This window comes from Rhineura floridana, chromosome 4 (genome assembly GCF_030035675.1).
Source record: "Rhineura floridana isolate rRhiFlo1 chromosome 4, rRhiFlo1.hap2, whole genome shotgun sequence".
Classification (NCBI taxonomy): Eukaryota; Metazoa; Chordata; class Lepidosauria; order Squamata; family Rhineuridae; genus Rhineura; species Rhineura floridana.
The window spans coordinates 190402771-190425692 of NC_084483.1; the positions used below are offsets into that span (position 1 = coordinate 190402771).

Below are 22922 nucleotides of genomic sequence, written 5' to 3' on the forward strand. Positions count from 1 at the left end.
AAATTAGTGAAGAATGATGCCAGGTTACAGAGGTTTGCCAACATTTTTGTTTTCTTCTGTTCACATGCAGTCAATTGAAAGAGATCAATGAAGAATACATAAAGATCCGAGAAGAGTATGAAAAAAATCAGGCCATGGTTGTTAAAGAAATCATCAGTGTTGCATCAGGTAAGGGACACTGTGTGCTTATACCTGAAATCACCAGACGCCTTCCGAGGAAGTGTTTTGAACAGCTCTTCCCATGTAAAACTGGCAGACACCATTTACGAAGATTTGGGCGGGGGGTGGGGGAACAAAAGTTATTTGTCTGCTCTCAGCTTAGGTCCTCTGTGAAATAGAAATGAGACCAGTCTCATGGTGAGAACAAACTGGATTAACCCTGGAAAGCATTTTGCAAACACAGCCTGCAGTCGTATGTCTACTTGCGGGGAAGTTCCACTGAAATCAGTAGGACTTCCAAATCTTGTTTACCTGACGTGGGCTGCAAAAGTGCTTACATAAATGTCTTTCTGGAATAGTTTTAAAAAACATGAAAGAAGTTGGGCGTGTTCAGATGAGGCTGCTCCATTAGGGCGAGTGGAGCATTACCCCACCAACCTCAGCCTGCCATCAGACAGCCCCTGCCAGCCTGCTTTCTTACCTACATTCCATCCTGAGGATGGCACTGCCTGTCAGCTTCTTCCTCCTGAGTCTCAAGAGTTGCCCCCTGTAGAACTCAGCAGAGAGGAGGATGGGGGCAAAAGTAGAATTATATGGGTCCGCCTGTCATTGTCTGTGGCTCTCTGGCTCCTGCTGGCTCTGGCTCTATTGGTCTCCCTGATTTCTGCCCTACCAGTCCTAATGGTAGGTACCAGTCCTACCAGCCACTACTGGGCATTTTTTTAAAAAACGCTTCTATTCTAAAATTAATCCCTTCCATCAACAGCACATGCCAAGATGTTGAGATGCCCGCCCAAGCAGAACTTTGTTTAGCTTTCCTCTGGAGACTGTATAGTACTTAGCTCAACATTTAGTTTTATATAAAAAGTCAGTAACAGCAATTGACACAATTGCTGCTTAAAGAAACAGAAGGCACTTCAGAAAGTTAGGCTTCCTTCCATCTTTGTCTCCTTTCCTAGCAACAGCTAACAGGCCTTGACTGTCCTTAAGCCAATTTCCCACAAACATTCCCTGACATCACAACCCTGATGATGATGATGACAAAATCCCCTGATGATGATGATGACACAACCGTTCAGCCAACGTTGGGTGGTCTCGCTTCTAGAAACAGGTGTTTTGGCAGCTCTGACCATCAGGTGTCTTGAAGTCAGAGCAGCCCAAAAATATTATTATTGAATGCTGCTAAAACTTATGCAAGAGTAAAATACAACTTTAATCCCACAAGATAATTTAAACATGTAATGATAGTATAAATAAAATTGCGAAAATGCAGTTATATATAATCTCATTTGTGCAGGATAATGCCTGAACATCATACTGATGTGATAAACAATGAACAGATTTATTGAGACTAGACACATTTTGACCCAGTGGGTTTTCCTCAGTGGTCAAGAAATTTTTAATACACAATTTGTCACAACAATAATAATAATAATTTAAAAAATTGCCACTTTGCTAATGTGCACAGATGATGAGGAGAGCTAACCACTCATAACTGTAAAATTGCTATGTCCAAATGTTGATCATGTGAACTAATATAAAAGGTTGTACTTTTCTAATGGTGCCCGATCATATGTATTTTCAGGGAAAATAACTGGTTTTTGGTGTTAGCTCAGCCAACAGGTAGAGAGAGCTTTAAAACTGTCAGGAATGGCCATACTCTGTTTTTATACTGAAATATTGTTCTGTGTTTTAAAACATTCTTCGGCCATTTTTGTCACTGACATTGACACATTTACATCTTGCCTGTTTTTCTTTTGGCAGTTTGCATCTCTGCACTGTCCTAAAATGGCACCTATACCGAAGCCCCTGTAATCATAAATTGGATGTAGATTCAAACATCTCGAGTTCAAAATTGTCTTCTGTTTGCATTTGTCTTTACAGAATGAGCTTTTCTATCTGGACAGCAGGGCTTTGACAAATAGGCAACATAAGCATAAGTAAGATAGTGACACAAATAAAGATAGCTTATGGCTTCCTCTTGCATAACCTATCCCAGATTGCACAAGCGCTCAGGTCTAGTGACCACCTAAACATTTCAACACGGTAGCTAAAGGAACACTGTGTTCCAAACAGTCAGCCTTGTTGAATGTGTCAGATTGGGCTCATTGCAGCACTTACCTTTGTGGACTGTGTTTGCATTTTGCCAATAGCTGTAATGAATGAAACTGAAGTGGCATATTATACTGCCTGCTTTCTGTACTAAAACACGCAGAGAGGTAATGATACTTCACCATTTAGAAACTATGGTGTTAAGCATACATAAATCATTGAAATGAAACAGAGCAAACAAATACATACATTTTGAGAAAGAGTTGTCATTTTTTAAAAAAGCGTTTAGAAACCAGTTTAATGGAATATTCCCACAACCTGTCCCTTTTCACCATGTGCCTTGACTCTTGCATTTACCATGTGGTTGGATTGAGTGGAACTAGATGGTTTCTGAAGGGGTCCAAGTTTTTAAAGTATGTGCAGCCAAAGCTTGTATGCAACCAAAGATTATAGTTTGTCCATTTTTGTATTGGACCTCTTCAGACAATTTAGCTTCCAATTAATTTATAGTGAGTTTAACACCCTGATTGTATGCTCCAAACTGAAGTGTCAAAAGTGGCTAGCGTCAACGAAAAACAAAGGAACCAAGAAACAATAAAACAGTGGCAGTCCTGTTAAAACAGAAAAACCAAAGCATCAAATGGTCGAACACTGATTCACGGAGCCAAACTCCTAGGGACTCTCATTCCAGTATACATTTATTTTACCCATTTTGTGTTGCATTAACTGTATTCACAAATGATTGTTTTTTTTTAGCTCCCAGTGTGTAAAAGGGTTATACCTGACCCTCAAAGGGCTCTAAAAATACAGACTTTCCTCCCCGTCACCCGTGAAAGTAAGAGGAGTTCTGCTGGATCATACCAAAGGTCCATCTAGTCCAGCAGTCAGGTCATGAAGGAAACAGCCCTCCCCACTTTTGCCCCTCCGAAAAACTCCTGAATCTGGTGGCCACCATGTCACTAGTAGCAGCTGAAAAAGTCACCCTTCATAAAGGTCTACATCTCATATAGGGTAAGGCTGTCAGCAACTACTAGACACAATGGCTATGTTTTTGCTGCCACTGTTGGAGGCAGTATGCCTTTGTATACTGGTTACTGGAATCGCAAGCAGGGAGTGTGGTGTTGTCCTCAGGTCCTCCTTTCAGGCTTCCCATAGGCATCTGGTTGGCTACTGTGAGAACAGGATGCTGGACTAGATGGGCTATTAGCCAGATCCAGCAGGGCTGCTCTTAGGTTCTTAAGCTGTGCCATTTTCATACTTCATGTATTTTCTTACAGTATGAGGATCAGTTCTTCACCATCCCGCTACCATCTTTTCTTTAATTTGAGGGATTTTTTCCTAAAAAGACATTGGTGCCAGACCCTGATTAAAGTATTTGTGAAGGAAAAAATAAAATAACTCTGTGCCCAAGATATTGGGCATCTAAATGACCAGAAAGGCCCTCCGTGGCGCAGAGTGGTAAGCGGCGGTAACGCAGCCGAAGCTCTGCTCACGGCCAGAGTTCGATTCCAACGGAAGGAGGAAGTCGAATCTCCGGTGAAAGGGGTCGAGGTCCACTCAGCCTTCCATCCATCCGTGGTCGGTAAAATGAGTACCCCGCATATGCTGGGGGGTAAAGAAAGGCCGGGGAAGGAACTGGCAATCCCACCCCATATATACAGTCTGCCTAGTAGAACGTCGCAAGACGTCACTCTAAGAGTCGGAAACGACGCGCACTACAAGTGTGGGGACACCTTTACTTTTTAAATGACCAGAAGATGGTGAAACGCACACTTATTAGCTGTTTTTATGTTGATGTGGCAGTTAAGATAAGGTGTTAAAGCATCCAGGCTTGGATCCTGAGACAATTGAGCCACCTGTCAGGTATACGTTAACTTCCTGAATTGAGCAGGAACTCGATGGCCTTATGGGCCCCTTCCAACTCTACTGTTCTATGATTCACTGAATGAAAGAAAGTTGATGTAATGAGAGTTTACCACCCCCTGTTCTAGCTTGACGTGCAGATTGAAGAGTTTCAGGGTTTTGCAGTGGCGTGGAGAAAATTCCCTGATCTGTGGGGCTCATATTTTATTCACTGTTGTCTTGAAGCTTTGTTTCATTTTTTATTGTTCTAACTGCTGCTGCTTTCTTCTTTTTGGCTGTTTTATGACTATATGTAGTTTAACAGTCATCTTTAAATGTTGAACTCACCTTTTATGTGTTACCTAGAGGATTTTTAATTGGGTGGAGGTATACAGTTCTTAAACAGGTGTGTGTGTCAGTTGCTTGCATGAAGAAATAAAATTCCTCAACCATTTTTTTTTCTTGGTTGTAAAATGGCTGCTTAGAGACTGTTCTTGCCAGGAGGTGCAAAAGGTCAGCCCCAGAAACTAGGACCTCAGGGTCTACAGCCTTTTGGCCTGGCCAAGTGGTTAGAAGAGGGAGTTAAAATGCTGTATATAAGTGAAGCAGGAAAGATCAGTGTTACCAAGTTGTTTGGGAGTTTGAAAGCAAGTGAGTTAGAAGAAGACATGACAGAGAATGTTGCAGAGGATCCAGACTCCAGGGACACCAGTAAGATGAAAACAACAAGGCTGGAAGTTGCATCACCAACTAGGAGTTGCTGAAAGAAATTGCTTTCTTGCTAAGATCTTGGCTAAAAAAGGGAAACAGTCTAGATGGGGGTGGGGGATTAGATGGATGCATTTTTCAATGTTATTTTGCTATCCGAAGTGCTAAATCTTTTTAACCCCGCCCCCCGAAAGCTCAGTACAGTGACTGTTTTCTGTTTTCCAAATTTTCCTTAAAAGCAAAATTTGTCATCGGTTTAATCGTGGCTTGGTTTTCACCTCATGCCTAATTCTTTTACCACCCTACCCAATACGTTGAGTTGGCTGGGACAGTAAGGAAGCGTATAGGAGACAACAAAGTTTTCGCAATGGCAGCCAGGAGAAGGTAACTTGCTGATAGCACTGAGGACCAAAAATGAGGTTTAGTTAGCGGTTAAGCTCCCTTCCCCTCCCTTATGGTGCAGGCTACATCTCGTGCTGTCACAGGTTGTGATGGGAAGGTACATGACATGGCCTCTGTGGGGACTGTTTTGTGCCGAGTTACCCAAAAGATATAGGCAATTTAGCCAGTGCTGAGACAATTTCATTGAGGACAGTTCTAATGAAAAACCTGTATAAAATTGCTATTTTTAATCTACCTAATGAACAGAGAAATAGATTGTTCCAATTAATCTTTTCATTCTTCATTTGTAGTTATTTTGCTGTTGAGTTTGGCTGCGGAATTGCCTGGGTTTTTTTTTAAACAGATTTTTGGTTTTATGACTTGACGTGGAACGTACAAAGTACTTTACAGAATTACATAAGCAAAAGACAGCTCCCTGCCCTAAGGAGCTTACAATCAAAATGTAAGTGGTGGAGGAAATGCTAAAGGAAGAGAAAGGATAAGTAGCAAGGGGATGCATGTGAGAAAATGTGGTTACACGTTTATTTTTACTGATTACCTTTATATTCCCCCTTTCTTCCAAGGAGCTTAGGGTGGTGTACGTGGTTGTCCCCCTTCCCATGTTATCCTCACAACAACCTTGTGAGATGAGTTAGGCCGAGAGACAGTTATTTATTTATTTATTTATTTATTTATTAATTAAACTTATATACTGCCCGACTAGCAATAGCTCTCTGGGCGGTGAACATCAAAAAAATACAATAAAATTACACAATCTAATAGAACAAAGTATATAAAACTGTACAATCTAAAACCAGATACAACAATTTAAAATTAAGTCAACTTAAATTAAAATGCCTCAGAGAAGAGGAAGGTTTTAACTTGGTGCTGAAAAGATGATAATGTCGGCGCCAAGCGCACCTCCTCGGGGAGACTATTCCATAGTTCGGGGGCCACCACTGAGAAGGCCCTAGATCTTGTCACCACTCTCCGGGCCTCCCTATGGGTCGGGACCCGGAGGAGGGCCTTCGTAGTAGACCGTAGTGTACGGGCTGGTGCATATCGGGAGAGGCGTTCCAACAGGTATCGTGGTCGTGGCCCAAGGTCACCTAGTGGCCTCCCAGTGCCTAGTCTGACGCTCGAACCACTATACTGTACCACGCTGACTTCGCAAGTTGATAGTTTTATTGCAGTCAAGGACCAATTTACACAGACAAAGAACACAAAATAATACTAACCTTCAGTGAGTTGAGGGGCAGTTTTCTCACAGCAACTCTGCAAAGGTGCCTTAGGCAGAGAAGGTGATTGGTACAAGACCACTTACTGAGTTTCATGACTGAATGGGGATGTGAACTCACGTCTCCTCTGTCCGGAGTCCAAGCTAGACAGAACGTGGGAGATGTGTGAATGGTCTTTGGGTGTTTAAAAGCATATATATGTGTTTAATGCACCTGCTGGGAGAGGGAGGAATCAGATCAGGGCACAATGCTGCGGAGGGGTTTTCCTTCATCCTCCTTCTACCTTTAATTTGAGGGATTATCCCAATGTAAGTTGCCTCTGGAAGCTACTTTGGGGAAAGGCCATGCCTCAGTGATGGAGCACATGCTTTCCATGCAGAAAGTCCTGTGCCTAATCCCTGGCATCTTGAGGTGGGTCTGGGAAACCAGGGTCTGACATCCCGGGACTGCATCCAGTGCTGCATCAGCATCATTCCCCCCACGTGGTGGGACTTCCCCTTCCTCTCCTCTGCCCGCATGCCCCGAAAATCTCCTCTGGAGAGTCTCCCAGCCTTTTCCCCCAGCAGAATTTGAGGGTGCACGGGGAGCTGTATGGGAGAGAAGAGGAAGGGGAGGTTTCATTGCGCAAACGGAGGCAAGTAGAGTGGCAGCCATGGATGCAACCCTTGGAGACCCTCTGCCAGTCGGTTGTAGACTGTACCAGACCAGCGGTTTGATTCTGTATATGGCAGCTTCCTATGTTTCTTTCCCCTTTACGGGAAACTTAAAAGTACTTTTTTAAAAGAAAAATAGAAATGGGCAGTTTCAGATGGTGGCTGCATATGAGTGAGACAGTGGAATCTTCTCCGGGTTTTAATCCAAACTTTCAAGGGGCTGTCCAAACTTCGGACTAAAACCCGGCGCAGATTCCACTGACATGGAGCCACCAGCTTCCACTGGAAACGGGAGATCAGTGATTGAATCTCTGTCTCATTTTGTTTAACCCAAAGTTGAAGCGACTCTGCTGCACCACACTGGCATGTTCAGCAGTAGTTTCAGAAAAAGCTACTAAGGCAAATGCCTCTTAGTTTTGCAAACATCTCCATGAAGACGTTAATGGTGGTTTTCGTATTGTATTAGCTAACACCAACAACTCTAACATCTCCTTCTGGGGTAATATCTAAGTGATTGTTTCCCCCATAGCCTCTTATGAGCATAAATCGGTCTCTGAACATATGGCCAAACTTATTTGCACAGTAGTTATTAGCTCTGTTTTTAGGCAATAAAACACGTGGCAGGGAAGCTACGCAAAAGTGAATTGGAGTGTTTGGTTTTGGGGGCACGGAGAGAAAATGCAGCCGAGAAGATCAAAATTAGTTTCTGTGGAAGGTTAGATATAAAACATATATAATAATTATAGCAGGTCTGTCTTGTCAGCTGGTTATGTACTGAGTGTCATAACCAGCAACGTGCTTTGTCATGATAGATAACTGTGGCTTTAATTAACTGTTGCTTTTTACCAGTGCAATGAGATGGGAAAGGGTTTCAGTGGAAAACTTCCCAGAGAGAATACTAAAACGTGCAAGAGCGATCTCCCTGATGTGCATTTGCAAGAATGAACTTTTTAAGTACTAAAATGATGTCACCTGACATAATTTACTTACCCTTAACTCTCAGCAAATAAGCAATGGGATCCTTTCTGAGCGGTGTCATTGGGTTGAGTGTAGTCGATTTCCAGTGCTTAATTGGAGCCTGATGATACTTTGGTGCAGTCCCGAGTTAACTGCATGCAAAAGAGTGCTGCCCACAATTAGCACAGTGTAGTAGCTGGTGCGCCTACGGCCATACTACCCTGAACACACCCAATCTCGTCTGATCTCAGAAGCTAAGCAGGGTCAGGCCTGGTTAGTACTTGGATGGGAGACCGCCTGGGAATACCAGATGCTGTAGGCTTAGAGGAAGGCAATGGTAAACCACCTCTGAATACTTCTTACCATGCAAACCCTATGAATATATCCAAAAGATTCATAGGGTTGCCATATGTTGTAATCACCTTGAAGGCATATAACAACAACAATTAGCTGATGCCTCAGTTTTGATGTAGTACCACATCATGGTTTGGTGTAACAACAGGGATGAAGAACCTCCAAATCTCTCTATCTGGCCCTCGGGACTCTCCCCAAGCCACACCCCCTCTCCAGGCCACACTCCTCCTTTCCCTGATTCACATTGTACCTTGAGTGGTGTTGCCTGGCTGGAATGTGTCCCTGAACTCTGATAATGCCTTGTCCTTTCCTGGATAGAGAATATATCGAAGTCTTAGATTCATTGCTCTGCCTGCTTTTGCCTCTGGCCCTGCCCAGCACTGGCATGTGGCCCTCGGAAGGTTGCCCAGAAGAGAATGTGGCCCTCACCCTGGAAAAAGGGTCACCGCCCCTGTGCTACAAGAACAAGCCAGAAGGAGCCTCAGACTTGCTCACTCCCACTCTCTGCTTCCATCACATGTTAAGAGACGGTGACCACTTCTTGGCAAACCACATTGGCAGGGCAAGCGCTAACCATGCTTTACTGGGTCGGATGCAACAGCAAAGTATGGTTTGCTGAGAGCCAGAAAGTAACCAATGACTCTGAGCTACAAGGAGGGAATGTGTCAAGTTGAACCTCTTTGGCTCATAGCTCTAGAGCATAGTATAGTTAACCAGTATAGGTTACCAGTCTGGGTGGGCAGACTGCTTTGCCCACCCTGCATTGAAACACTTGTGTGCTTGGAAACGTGTAGATGCATCCCACCAATCCTCATGGATTAGTGCTACTTTTGGGAGCCCAGGCTTAACAAGGTTCCATGTGGGTTTTCATATTCAGATGGTGAAACAGTCTTATTTATGACCTGGTGCCATTGTGTATATTTGAATGGTTTCATTTTTTAATGATTGTGTCAGTTTTGATGGTTCTTTTGTTATTGTTTGCTATCTAGAACAATGGTCTTCAACAGGTGGGTCAGGTCGCTCTACTGGTTCTCAGCCTTGACCTAAGGTGGGTCACAACAGCAGCACCACACCAAACTTAAGAAGTAGCTCCCCAAATGCATATTTGGTCCAAAGATGGGTCCTGGATCCGCAGAGGCTGAAGACAAATGATCTAGAGCATTTTTCTTCAACCTTGGGTCCTCAAATGTTAGAATCATAGAATAGCAGATTTGGGAGGAGCAAATAAGGCCATAGAGTCTACCCCCCCCCGCTCAATGCAGGAATGTTGTTGGACTACACCTCCCATCATCCTTGGCCATTGGCTAAGCTGGCTGGGGTTGATGGGAGTTGCAGTCCAACATCTGGGGACCTAAGGTTGAAGAACCTAGAGGACGTTTGTGTTGGGATGATAGCGATGATAACACATTCACATCTTGCCTTCTTAGCCTTTCGCTGCTTAAGGCTCATGGATCTTGGAGTGTGATGTAGGCCTTCTAAGGAGAATGGAGAGAGGGAGGATTCTCCTCTTACTGCTTTTACTTCTCCCACTTCAGTTTTCATCTGAGTCTTGACCGGGAGTGAAGACGCAGCAGTAGTTCAGTCTTGTCCAGACAGAAGCTTTCTGCATCCGAAATAGTTATTTCTTCCCGTAACTAGCAAATGCTTCATTAGCACAGCTTTCCCAAAGTGTCACCTGAAACAGCATTGTTGGCCAGTCTCATAGCGGTTCCCAATGTTTGTAAGAACAACAGTCAATTGGTAAAACGCAGACAGGATAGCAGAGGAGAGGCCCACATACAAATGAAAAGCAGCCACCTTTTTGAAAGCTCTCCATTGAGCCAGCAAGGAAATGCCTTGCGAAAAAGTCAGGTCTACACTAGTTGCGGAAGAGCAGCGGGCAGAGGAGACCCCCCCACTAAGAAGGATTTTCCATTGTGTTGATGTCACCACAGAAGAAGCCCAGCTCTGTGTCTTCACTTCTGGGAAGGAGGGGTGCAGAACTCTCCCCTACTCCTGGTCCAAGAAAATGGGAAAGGTATTCATCAGGAGAGAGATGCAGGCTCTAAACCGGGGATGAGGAGAAGCTGTGGTCCTCCAGATGTTGCTGGGCTTACGGCAGCTCCCCTTGACCATTGGCCGTGCTGTCCACGCTGATAGGAGAGGTAGCCCAACAGCATCTGGAGGGCCACAGGTTCCCCATCCCTGCCCTAGACTGAACTTCTTTCAGCCTGAGGGCCGCATTCTTTTGTGGGCAAACCTTCAGGGCCCCACATGCCAGCCACGCAAAAGACAAGAGGCTTCTGCTCCACCTCTCCCCCACCCCCAATATCTGCATCCTCCATCAAGGAAAGCGAGAAGTATTAGTTCAAGAACACAGTTAAAGGACAGTTTGAGTAGTGTGTGGGATATGGCTGGTTTGGGGGGGGGTTGGCCTGGGGAGAGTCTCATTTAGGGCTGCATTGAGCCCCCGGATCTGAGGCTCTCCACCCCTTGATGTAGGCTTTTAAAGATCAGCAGCAGCAGCTTGAACTGGGCCTGGAAGCAGCCAGTGCTGTTGAGCTAGGATTGGGTTGTTCTTCTGTCTGCAGCTTCCCACTATGAGCAGACTTGAGCTGCAGCATTCTAGCTGCTTCTTCAAAGGGAGAATATGTGTAGAGCATGTTTCAGTAACCTGCGTGGGAAGTTACTAAAGCGTGGGTGACTGAGGTGAACTCTTTATCTGAAAGGAGCATCACAGTGGCTCAGTAGTTGAAGCCAGGAAAAAGGCACTCCTAGCAACTACCTGAGAGTCCAGCAACAGTCCGGCGTTTAGGAGCACTCCCAGGCTGCAAATCTCATCCTTGCTGGGGAATCCAGCCCCACTAGGACAGGAAAAGCTGCAGCCCCACCAGTTTTGGACTGGTCCACCATTATCACTTCTTTCTTGCCTGGATTAAGGTTCGGTTTGTTAGCCCTTATCCCACCCTTAACTGTCTTTTGGCGTATGCATAGAGAATCCATGGTTGCATCTGGGGTTGAGAGAGCGAAAGCAGTGGAGTTGGTTGCCGTTTTCATATTGAGAGCGCCACACTTTTTATGACCCAGACTTCCGTGGTGACTTGAGTGGGAGGAGTCGCACTGACGTGGGGCAGTTTCCTTCACTTTGAGAACTGATGGTGAGGTTAGGGTTCCCAACAGGCTTCAGGGGTAAAGGCTGTGTTCAGTCTGTGCGTGTCTGGGGAGGGTAGAGTAGGAAGAGATTTCCTTAAGGAGCGCTATTGGTGTGTGTGTCCTTTTTGATGTAGGTGGTCAGCCATGACTGAGTCAAGCCATCTGGCTGCTTTCAAAGTTGAAATGAGGGTGGCAGGGGAGGGCTGTAGCTTAATGGCAGATCATCTGCTTGGCATGCAGAAGGTCCCAGGTTCAGTCCCTGGTATCCCCAGGAAGGGCTGGGAATGTCCCCTGCCTGAAGCCTGGAGAGCCGCTGCCAGTCGCTGTCGACAATACTGAGCTAGAGGACCAGGGGTGTGACTTGGTACAGGGGTTCCCTTTACGGCATGCCTGTAAAGATACAATTAAAAGTCCTTACAAGCATCAAGTGCAGACAGAAAAATAATTAAGTGGTCCACCAAGACCCTCAGCAATTTTCAAGGGTCCCATGGGGAACTACTGGCTTAGTATGAGTCAGATTCCTCTGTTCCTTTGTGGACACTGAGCCCAGAGGGAGAGGAGCCCAATGAATTGGGAGGGTCACCAGCACAGCCCACTGAGGTGCTAGATCTGAGCCCTGAAGCTGATCCTGAATCCAGCAACCAAGGATATTCCAGACCTGAAACCCCTGTACCCGAGACCACTAAGCAAGGACCTCCAATTGCCTTTCCTCGTGGGATATACATAGGTGTTATTCTGTTGTTCCTTTAGTCATGATTTTAGAGCTATTTTTATTACTCCACTATTAACAAAACCTCCGGCAGATCTGATTTATTTTATCTGGAATACTTGTTCTCTGACTGGAACCCCTGGGTCACAAGGAAAGTGGCCAGCTTCCTTGCAGCTTCTGTTGGTTGTTGGAGAGCAAGGATTAAATAATATTTTCTTAATTTTAATTTTTAATACTTTTATGCTTTACCAGGAAATCTATTGTGGTTTGCTAGGTTGTATTGCGTACAAGAATTACAGTATTTTACTTTTTTTATATTTTGCACTTGTACAATTTTGTATGGACTGGTCTATGACCGTAATAAAAATAATCAATCAAAGAAAAAGGTATGCTGTCTTCACACCCCCAAGTAAGCTGATCCAATCACCAGCTATAATTCTCATCGTGTGCTGATTCATGTTGGGATTCCCTTTAGGCTGCTGTGGAGTGGGCAACATCACTGATCTCTGCTTTTCCAACAGGGTATAAGGAGCCCATACAGGTCCTCAACGATGTCGTAGCCCAGTTGGATGCTTTTGTCAGTTTTGCTCATGCGTCAAATGCAGCATCATTGCCGTACGTACGCCCAACAATTCTGGAAAAGGGGCAAGGGAGGATTGTGCTGAAAAGCTCGAGACACCCCTGCATGGAAGTTCAAGATGATGTTGCCTTCATCCCGAATGATGTGACCTTTGAGAAGGGCAAGCAGATATTCCATATCATTACCGGTAAAGACTTCATTTATATGCCATGCTCCTCCCACCTGCCTCTATCGTCTGAGTTGTATGTGTTTTTATGAACATGTGTTTAAAATAAGTCTGTATCCTAGCCTCAAAACAGAAAGGAACAGAGCCTCTAAGATTTCTCCACAACAGGGTTTTGTGTTAAGGTAGGTGTTTGATTTGGGCAGGAGAGGAGGAGGGAGGAGGCACTTTTCAGGCAAGCCTAACGTTCCAGCTTTCAGTTCTGAAGAGTGGCTGATGCACAGTGGCCTAACATATAAATTACTGGTGGTGATTTTCATGATAGGCAAATGAAGCAATAAAGATGGAGCCGCCATGGTTGCATTGGTGGTGGTGCCACGTACTGACCTGGTTTGCATATAACGCTAAACCAAACCTTGGCTTAGCACTAGCGTGAGTGCTCCCAGACAAACCAAGAGCGGTGAGTCATAGAACAGGAGTTTCCAAAATCTTGTCCACAGACCATTAGGTCAGGGCTTTCCAAAGTGTGGTCTGCAGATCACCAGTGGACCATGAGCTTCATTTAGGTCAGAGGTTCCCACAGTGTGGTCCATGGACCACCAGTGGTCTGTGAGCTTTATTCAGGTGGTCCACTTCATGTCGGTAAAAATACAATTGAACATTGTACGGCACCTAGCACAGCGCATTACAATGACCACAACAGGCAGAAATGTCATTAAGAGGTCTGCTAAGACCCTCAGCGATTTTCAAATGGTCTGTAGGAAAAACAATTTGGAAACCATTGCAGACTGTTGTTACAGATTGTGGTTTGTCTGGGACGAGCCAAACCATGAGCCCAGGTTTGGATGAATCAAGCCATGGTTTCGCTCAAAGCAGCAGCAAGGAACTGGGGGAGGAGCAAAGCAGCTGTGATCTCCTCTCCCAGAACCCTACACACTTGTGCACTTATGTTAATTCATGGTTTGGCTTAGCATTACATGCAAACTGAGCCACTGTGAAAGAAGTCTGGAGTAAACCCCTCCTGTTTCAGCCTATTCCTTTTTGTTTCCAATTCACTTCTTTTGTTCCTCCTTTTCAACTCCTCTGCCAGGAACTTCCAGGTAGGAGCATCTCCCCCTACCTTTACTCCAGCTTAAGTCAATCCCCAGTGCCTTTTTATGAACACCCTTCAACTTCTTTTCGTTGGTGGTCCTTTTGCTTTTTTGACCTCACAACTTGAAAATTATAAATTCTTTTGATTATGTAAAAACTTTCTGAGTTCGCAAGAGGGACATACAACTGGTGACCCAGACATCCAATCTGGCCCTGGCTTGTCCCATCGCGCCCCCAGGATAGCCCCTTACCCTCCTTGTCCTCTTATGGTCCTCCCAAGCCAGAACATAGGCAAAAGGCTCTTTAACCCCCTCCACCCCAGCATGTCCATTAACAGAAGCTTTGGCAGAGTTCTGGCCTTACCCACATCAGCTCATCATTCACGAGTCAGCTTGGAGCAGCAGTGGAAGTCTACAGTAAAGGAAGGGCTTTGCCAAGACTTCTGTTGCTATGCACACTGGGAAGAGGAGCCCTTTGCCTTCTGCTTTGTACACTGACTTGCATGAGTGTGCGTTAGCAGGTTAGTTCACGGCTGCTGCTAGCGATTCAGCCAGTGCTCAGTTAAAATGTGGCCTGTGTTAAAAATTAGTTGCTGGCCAGGTCTTAATTGGCAAGCAGTGGCCACTGCTGATTATAACGTTGGACTAAAGTAATGACAACAGAAGATTTATGTAACTTTAAAGTTGACAATGAGGACATTGAACTTGTCAAGGATTATCAATACCTCGGCACAGTCATTAACCAAAATGGAGACAATAGTCAAGAAATCGGAAGAAGGCTAGGTCTGGGGAGGGCAGCTGTGAGAGAACTAGAAAAGGTCCTCAAATGCAAAGATGTATCACTGAACAGTAAAGTCAGGATCATTCAGACCATGGTATTCCTGATCTCTATGTATGGATGTGAAAGTTGGACAGTGAAAAAAGCAGATAAGAGAAAAATCAACTCATTTGGAATGTGGTGTTGGAGGAGAGCTTTGCACATACCATGGTCCACGAAAAGACGAATAATTGGGTGTTTGAACAGATTAAAACAGAACTATCACTAGAAGCTAAAATGATGAAACTGAGGTTATCCTACTTTGGACACATCATGAAAAGACATGATTCACTAGAAAAGACAATAATGCTGGGAAAAACAGAAGGGAGTAGAACAAGAGGAAGGCCAAACAAGAGATGGGTTGATTCCATAAAGGAAGCCACAGACCTGAACTTACAAGATCTGAACAGGGTGGTTTATAATAGATGCTGTTGGAGGTCACTGATTCATAGGGTTGCCATAAGTCGAAATCAACTTGAAGGCATATAACAATAACTACTAACCATTAGGTGTTCATTGATTTTCGTTGGTTTATATGTGTCACGATGATGTGTGTTTTTTCAAAAGCTAAATTAGGGACGTGCTAAATGTAGCAATGGTTACAAAATACCTTCTCCTTAGAAAGATGTGTGGAAGATGACCAATCTGCCTTTCCATGAGAGTAAGGCAGGGGTGGGGAATCTCAGGTCTGGGGGCCAAGTGCGGCCCTCCAGGCCTCTCTGTTTGGCCCTTGGAACTCTCCCCAGGCCAGACCCCTCACTGGCTCTGCTTCACACCCTGAGTGCTTTTTGGCTGGAATGTGCCCTTGAACCCTGATCATGCCTCTTGCTCGCCTTGATGGAGGACAGAGAGGGGTGTGCAAGTGTGTGTAGAAATGAGCTTGCTTTACAAAGATAAAATTGGCATTTATGTTCTGCTCGCTTTTGCCTGTGCCCCCACCTACTACTGGTGTGTGGCCCTCCGAAGGTTGCCTAGAAGAGATTGTGGGCCCCAGGCTGAAAAAGGTTCCCCGCCAATGGGGTTAGGGGTAAGTCCTAATGCTAGCTGAAGAGGGGCTGGATACTTTTCTTCTTTTGCACCCAATGCTCAGGGAACTGCATTGAGTACCAATCAGCTACCAGATCATATTCAAAGTGTTGTTGTTAACATGTAAAGCCCTGAAGAACTCGAAACAGGTTACCTAAAAGACGACGTGCCCCTGTGCAGACCTGCAAAGTCACTTAGATCAGTGTTCTTCAACTTTGGGTCCTCAGATGTTGATGGACTGCAACTCCCATCATCACTGACCAGTAACCATGCTGTCTGGGGATGATGGGAGTTGTAGTCCAACAGCATCTGGGGAACTATGGTTGAAGACCATAGATCGTCTGGGAAAATTCTTCTTGTGGCACCACACCCTACAGAATACCATAGGGTGGTGACCCAAGAGTGGGGTATTTTCTGCTGTTGCCCCTGTACTGTGGAATCCCCTTTCCTCTGCCCCGTGTGAAGCAGCAACCACCAGTTGCTTCGGATGTCTTGTGAACACCTATCATTCTTCCCAGTCTTTCCCTGACCCATAAAATAGGACTCTGTTTTATGCATACAAATTCCCTGAATCTCTTTTTTATTTGCTTTTGTATGTTTTTATGCTACTGTTTTATTGGTTTTAGGTTGTATTTTACTTTAATGGATATCGTTTGTATATTGAACATATAACGTACACTGCTTGCAGATTTTTGAAATACTAAGTGTTTTTAGAGATGCTTTAAAATAAATAAATAAAAATAAATAAATAAAAATAAAATGACAAGAGTGAATATTAGGTTGCTGATATTAAGGCATTCCTGGCTCATGTTTTGAAGTGCTGTTTCATTTCCTGGTAATTCTTGCTCTGCAGGACCAAACATGGGAGGGAAATCAACCTACATCCGCCAGACCGGGGTGATTGTTCTTATGGCCCAGATTGGGTGTTTTGTGCCATGCGACTCCGCCGAGATCACCATTGTTGATTGTATACTGGCTCGGGTAGGAGCTGGAGACAATCAGCTGAAAGGTGTCTCTACCTTCATGGCAGAAATGTTGGAGACATCTTCCATCCTTAGGTAAGAGAGCTGTGTTGGCTTTTGTTGGTGAAGATGTGCAGGGTGCAAAAGTATTTCTGCAAGTTTAGTGACCTGCTCCCCACTTTCCAAAGTGTTCATAATCTGCTTTGCGTGTAGGACAAATTATCTTTCATAGTTGCCTCATCTACTGGAACATAGGAAGCTGCCCTATACCATGTCAGACCTCTAGCCTATCCAGATCAGTATTGTCCACAGCGATATAGGCAGCAGTGGCTCTCCATGATTTCAAACCAGGGTCTCTTGCAGCCCTACCTGGAGATGCCGGGGATTGAGCCTGGGACCTTCTGCATGCCAAGCAGATGTTCTCCCAGTCAGTTGCGGCCCTTCTCTCTGATAGGAGTTTGTCTGTTCAGGCGTAAACATGAGCATTGTACCGTTGTTTAGGTGTCGTCCCCCCTTTTCTAGGTAATATATAGTGCTAAAGGGCTCAGGTTCAGAGCGGCCTATATGCCTCAGACCTGCTATTTTGATTCCCTGTGATCGGGGACTTAAAGGGGATGGGGGGATTTGGGAAAGTGTTTTCCGAGTCTTACCCCCCTCCCTCTTCAATTCCCTGATTGCAAAGAATTAAGGATAGTGCAGGGAGACTTGGAAAAGGCTTTAAGACAGCCCCTTCATTTGAACAAATGGGAGCACAAGAGGTGTCTTAAAGCCTCTAAAAAGCATATTTGAAGTAGCTTGCACACAGGAGCTGCTTCAAAGGGCACCATCCTGCTGCCTTGGCTCCACAATCTTGTTCCCTGTTGGAACAGGATCATGCAGCCAAGGCAGGGTTAGAACCTGCCGTCCCTTCCACCCGATGACATGGTTTGGGAGAAATGGCCTCAGGGGGCCAAACGAGACCCCCTGGGAAGCCGTGATTGGTCCAGAGGCTAGAGGTTCCCCACCCGTGATCTGAGGAATCCCCAAGTATGTAGAAAGAAAACCTCTACTTTACTTCAAGGGGGACTCATTTTGCTTCCAAACTGATATGCCCGGGATTATTCTACCAGTATTGGGATCCTGCCGGAAGGAAGGGCGGGATACAAACAAACAAACAAATAAATAAATAGATAAGTGGGTCCTACAACAAAATGCTGCAGCTTGATGTGCTCTTGGTTCAATGTTGTTCAGTCAGATAGTGATGCCCTTCTCCAGGACACTACATTACATTTCCCCTCCCACTTAGTTCTTCATCCTCCTCTCCAGAACACTCAGTTATTGACATGCTGTGGCTACTGAGCACATTCAGTCCTCATTGGGCTGTTTTTGGGGTGCTTGGCCTATGCGGGGTCCACACTCACCTCTGAACTTTTGGAAATATAGAGGGAATGATATTTGGAGGGGGCTACTGAATGAGAGGAGTGTTGATTTGTGAAAGTAACATTTATAACTTAGCATTTGTGTATTCTTGATGGTTTAGATGTTTGCAGTGATGTGTTTGCTAGGCTGTTTAGTTTTGGAGCTGTACCAGTTTTAACCACTTTAAAATTAGAGACCAATAAAATGTCTTTTATTTTAGAACTGCAACAGAAAACTCATTGATAATTATTGATGAGCTTGGGAGAGGAACATCTACATACGATGGGTTTGGATTGGCATGGGCAATCTCAGAATATATTGCCAGCAAAATTGGAGCATTTTGTATGTTTGCTACTCATTTTCATGAATTGACGGTACTTGCCGACCAAATTTCCACTGTGAATAACTTGCATGTCACAGCGCTAACCACAGAGGAAACCTTGACGATGCTGTATCGCGTGAAAAAAGGTGAGATGCACTATGGCAGAATAAATCAACCTCATTTACTGTAGTCACAAACAGTCTTTGTCAGCCTGTTGCTGTCCGGATGTTTTGGATCACAACTTTCATCATCCATTGGCCATGCTGGCTAGGGTTGATGGAAATTGTAGTCCCAACACCAGGATGGCACTGAGATGGCAGAAGTTGCTGTAGAACAAATATACAGTTCCTTCTTCATGAAGTTGAATGGCTGTTTCCAAGACAACTTTTTGTATGTCGCAGAATCTGCACATTTCCCCCTCTTTGTTCATACTATGCTCTAATTATTCCTTTCCTTATATGACTTGTTGCTGATACAGTATTTCATTATGGTTAGAAGTTCGCATGAATAACCAAACCATGAGTGCCTTTAAATAGAGATGTGAAGGCCGAGAAAAAAACTGGAAAAACATAAGATTTTTCCCTGTCCCCCCATTTTTCTTTGTGTGTGTGTGTGTGTGTGTTTTCTAGAAAAAAATGGGGATCAGTGGGAAAATGTGTTTTTTTCTGATTTTTTTCAGTTCCCCCCCCCAGGCCTTCACATCTCTAGCTGCAAATCAGAATGGGAAGCTGGGATTTGAAGCAATTTGCTAACCATGGTCTGAGAGTGTAGGCACATTTGGATGTTGCTCTAAGACTGCCTGGACTACAACTCCCATCATTCCTTATCATTGTCCATGCTAGCTGGGGCTGATGGAAGTTGGAGTCCCAACGGCAACTGGAGGGCACCAGGCTGGGGAAGGTTACTCTAAAACATGGTTTAGCGTCTGGGCGGAAAACCAGTCGTCGTCCAGATGTCGTGGGACTCCAGCTCCCATAGCTAGAGGGCAGGGATGATGAGAGCTGGAGTCCAACATCACCTGGGGGTCATAGGATCCCTTCCCCTTTACCTAGCCTCCTCCTGGACTTGTATTTCGTCCATCCCTTCCACATGGCCAGAAGGTTGGAAGCTTTTGCTTTTAGTTAGTAGTTTGCCATATCTTCTGGAGGGCAAACTGGTTAATTAACACTAACTGGTTAGTTTCAAACAAGCCTACTTCAAACTGTAGTTTAAGAAGCTGGTTTGTCGAAACAACCATGGTTAGTGTTAACAATTGTTCCCGGTTTGAATGACATAGGAAGTCACAGTTAACTAAAAGTAGAGGTTTCCCAACTCCCTTTCCTCCTTGCAAGATGTTCAGTGGTGGCCTGCATCTGGACTGGATGTGGTGTGTATTGCAATACCCTTTTCCGTTTCTGCCCTCTAAATATTTTCCAATTTCTGCCCCTGCCCTCCACAAATTACTTTTAATGGTTTGCAGATGACGCTTCTGGTAATGCAACCCCAAATGGACCTTTTCCTTTTTGGACTTCTGTCACAGTTTGATAATTGATTGTTCCTTAGTGCTGTTCACTGCAGCAGTGTTTGAAATCCCCTGAGTCAGATTGAGTTTCAGATTTGTCCAGCCTCAAGATCAATCGGATTTTGTTTGGCTGCTAGAAGTCAGGACCCACGCACAAGTTGTCGTGTTTGCCCCTTTTTGAGGACTGACGCCAGTGGTGCTTCTTCTTCTAGGGGCCTGCGACCAGAGCTTTGGTATTCATGTAGCAGAGCTGGCTGCCTTTCCCAAACATGTGATAGAGAATGCCAAGGCAAAGGCCTTGGAGTTGGAGGAGTTCCAGAACATTGGAAATCCACAGGAGGAGGATGAAGAGCCAGCAGCCAAGAGATGCCACACAGAGAAGCAGGTTTGTTAACCCTTATATTTATTGGTTGAAATCATTTATATCCTGCTTTTCCATAGTTTATTTACAAGATTTATATACCACTTGTTGACAGAAACCATTAAGCTGTTTACATAAAACGATATAAAATCTAATAACAGAACAGCAACATAAAAACATCAACATTGTTATTTATTGCATTTATTGATCACTTCATATAAAAAAGTCTCAAAGTGACTTGTTTGTAAAATCAGTTAAAAGCCAAATTAAAAACTGCATACAATACAAATTCCTAAAACGCTCATCCAACAATACAATAAGAAAGACACGTCCTACCTCACCCTGCTATAAAAGATGAGCAGCACATCAGAGGCTCACTTGCCTGCCTGCGTAAATAAAAATGTCTTAGCCTGCTGCCTAGAAACTGACACACACACCAATAAAATCAGACATTAAAAACAAATTGGCATAAAATTTATCAAAATAATAAAAAATGGAGGGTTATAAAACAGAATATCTCAAGATGGATCATGATATCAGTTTTAAAACCATGTCATGGTTTTAAAAGAAACAGAATGTAAATGCTGCAGCTGGGAACACTGAAACCTTAAGACAGCTGCACTACCAGGACCAAAGTGTGATTTCATCTCCCATTTACCCAAAGACCTTCTAGAAAGAAAAATGCTGGTTGGACCACTTGGAAGAGGTCATTGTGCAAAGCCGGGGCAACCACTGAAAGAACTCCTGTTTTTCACCATTGAGAGTTTTTAGCTCTTGAAAAGAGAGTTCTTGGAGTGGAGTTCCTAATAGTGATCTTAAATGAAGATCTTAAAAGGGCTCATAGGAGAAGTGCTTTGTAAAATACATGTAGATGATGAGAGCACACATCTTGGATACATGGGTTGTATTTACTGCTAGTCCTACTCAGAGTAGACCCATTGAAGTTAATGGGAATTACTAACTTAGGTTCGTTAATTTCAATGGGCCTACTCTGAGTAGGACTTAGTTGAATACAACCCTGTGTCAATATTAGTTGCAGGGAGAATATTCATCCATCCCTTGTTTCAATTCCTTAATCTCTTCTTCTTCTCTCTCACCCACCTCCCAGCATCTCTTTGACACACAACCTCCTTCTCTGTCCCTGCCCCCTTTTCCCATCTTTTGCACAAACAGGGAGTTGTGTCAGTTCTCACAGTTAACTCTGTCTGGCTAACCTACTATACCAAGTCCAGCGTCACATCCATTCCTGTGCTTACTTTGACCTCCAGCCCTGCCCATCACTGGAATGCAGCCCCTGAAAGGTTTCCCAGAAAGGAACGTGGCCCTTGGGCTGAAAAGGGTTCCCTGTCCTTGCTTTACAGGATGTATAGCGCACAGTCTCCCCCCCACCTGCTCTGTCTCTTATTCACTCTAGTTTATTGGAAGGCTGGTACCACTTTGAGCTCCCTGGAAGAACTCTACCAAAAACAGGAAGTTAGTTTATTGCACCAGTGAGAATTTTTCATACTGTGGCTTCCTTGCTTTATGATGAATATTTGCTGGTGAACTATTGCTGCTGCATTAAAAACTGCCTAGATGATACTCTCTGTGTTCTTGAAGCACTGGCTTGCAAAACTCACTCACCAATGTGTGTTTAATGCGTAATCCTTTTAGGCATTCAAATTTGTTCTTTAATTTCTTCAATTAGGTTGATGCCACCCCTTTCATCAATGACTGCAGTCTCTAGATAATGCTGAACATTATAAAACAGAACTATAAATAATGCTTTATGAGCTAAATTCCAAATGGGTAGCTGTGTTAGTTTGCTGCAGCAAAAATAGTCTTGTTGCACCTAAAAAGGATGAACAGGTTTATTGGTTTGCAGACTAGAGCCCACCTCATCAGATATGTAGTGTTAGGGACTATCAGGACTTGTACAAATCACTGGGTATGGCCACCAAAGTGGATATATTCTGTGATAACCAGAAGCATCCCATCCCAATTAAAGTAGGAGTCAAGAAGACTAAAGTAATGACAACAGACGATTTATATAACTTTAAAGTTGACAATGAGGACATTGAACTTGTCAAGGATTATCAATACCTTGGCACAGTCATTAACCAAAATGGAGACAATAGTCAAGAAATCAGAAGAAGGCTAGGACTGGGGTGGGCAGCTGTGAGAGATCTAGAAAAGGTCCTCAAATGCAATGATATATCACTGAACACTAAAGTCAGGATCATTCAGACCATGGTATTTCCGATCTCTATGTATGGATGTGAAAGTTGGACAGCAGATAAGAGAAAAATCAACTCATTTGAAATCTGGTGTTGGAGGAGAGCTTTGTGGATACCATGGACTGTGAAAAAGACAAATAATTGGGTGTTAGAACAAATTAAACCAGAACTATCATTAGAAGCTAAAATGATGAAACTGAGGTTATCATACTTTGGACACATAATGAGAAGACATGATTAACTAGACAAGACAATAATGCTGGGAAAAACAAGGGAGTAGAAAAAGAGGAAGGCCAAACA

General features: G+C 44.2%; 1 protein-coding gene and 1 non-coding gene across 5 annotated transcripts in view; both read left to right on the forward strand.

Annotated features, from left to right (window-relative positions):
- MSH2 (mutS homolog 2) overlaps positions 1 to 22922 on the forward strand; it is a 105396-nt gene that overhangs the window by 77525 nt on the left and 4949 nt on the right. For all 4 annotated transcript variants that reach the window (XM_061625640.1, XM_061625641.1, XM_061625642.1 and 1 more), the window contains 5 exons: positions 71 to 168; positions 12707 to 12952; positions 16716 to 16920; positions 18443 to 18690; positions 20258 to 20430. In XM_061625640.1, the coding sequence (XP_061481624.1) occupies positions 71 to 168; positions 12707 to 12952; positions 16716 to 16920; positions 18443 to 18690; positions 20258 to 20430 (970 nt within the window). The remainder of the gene's footprint in view (positions 1 to 70; positions 169 to 12706; positions 12953 to 16715; positions 16921 to 18442; positions 18691 to 20257; positions 20431 to 22922) is intronic.
- On the forward strand, positions 8194 to 8312 carry LOC133384652 (5S ribosomal RNA). Its single transcript, XR_009762640.1, has one exon. It is a non-coding gene; the product is annotated as a 5S ribosomal RNA (ribosomal RNA).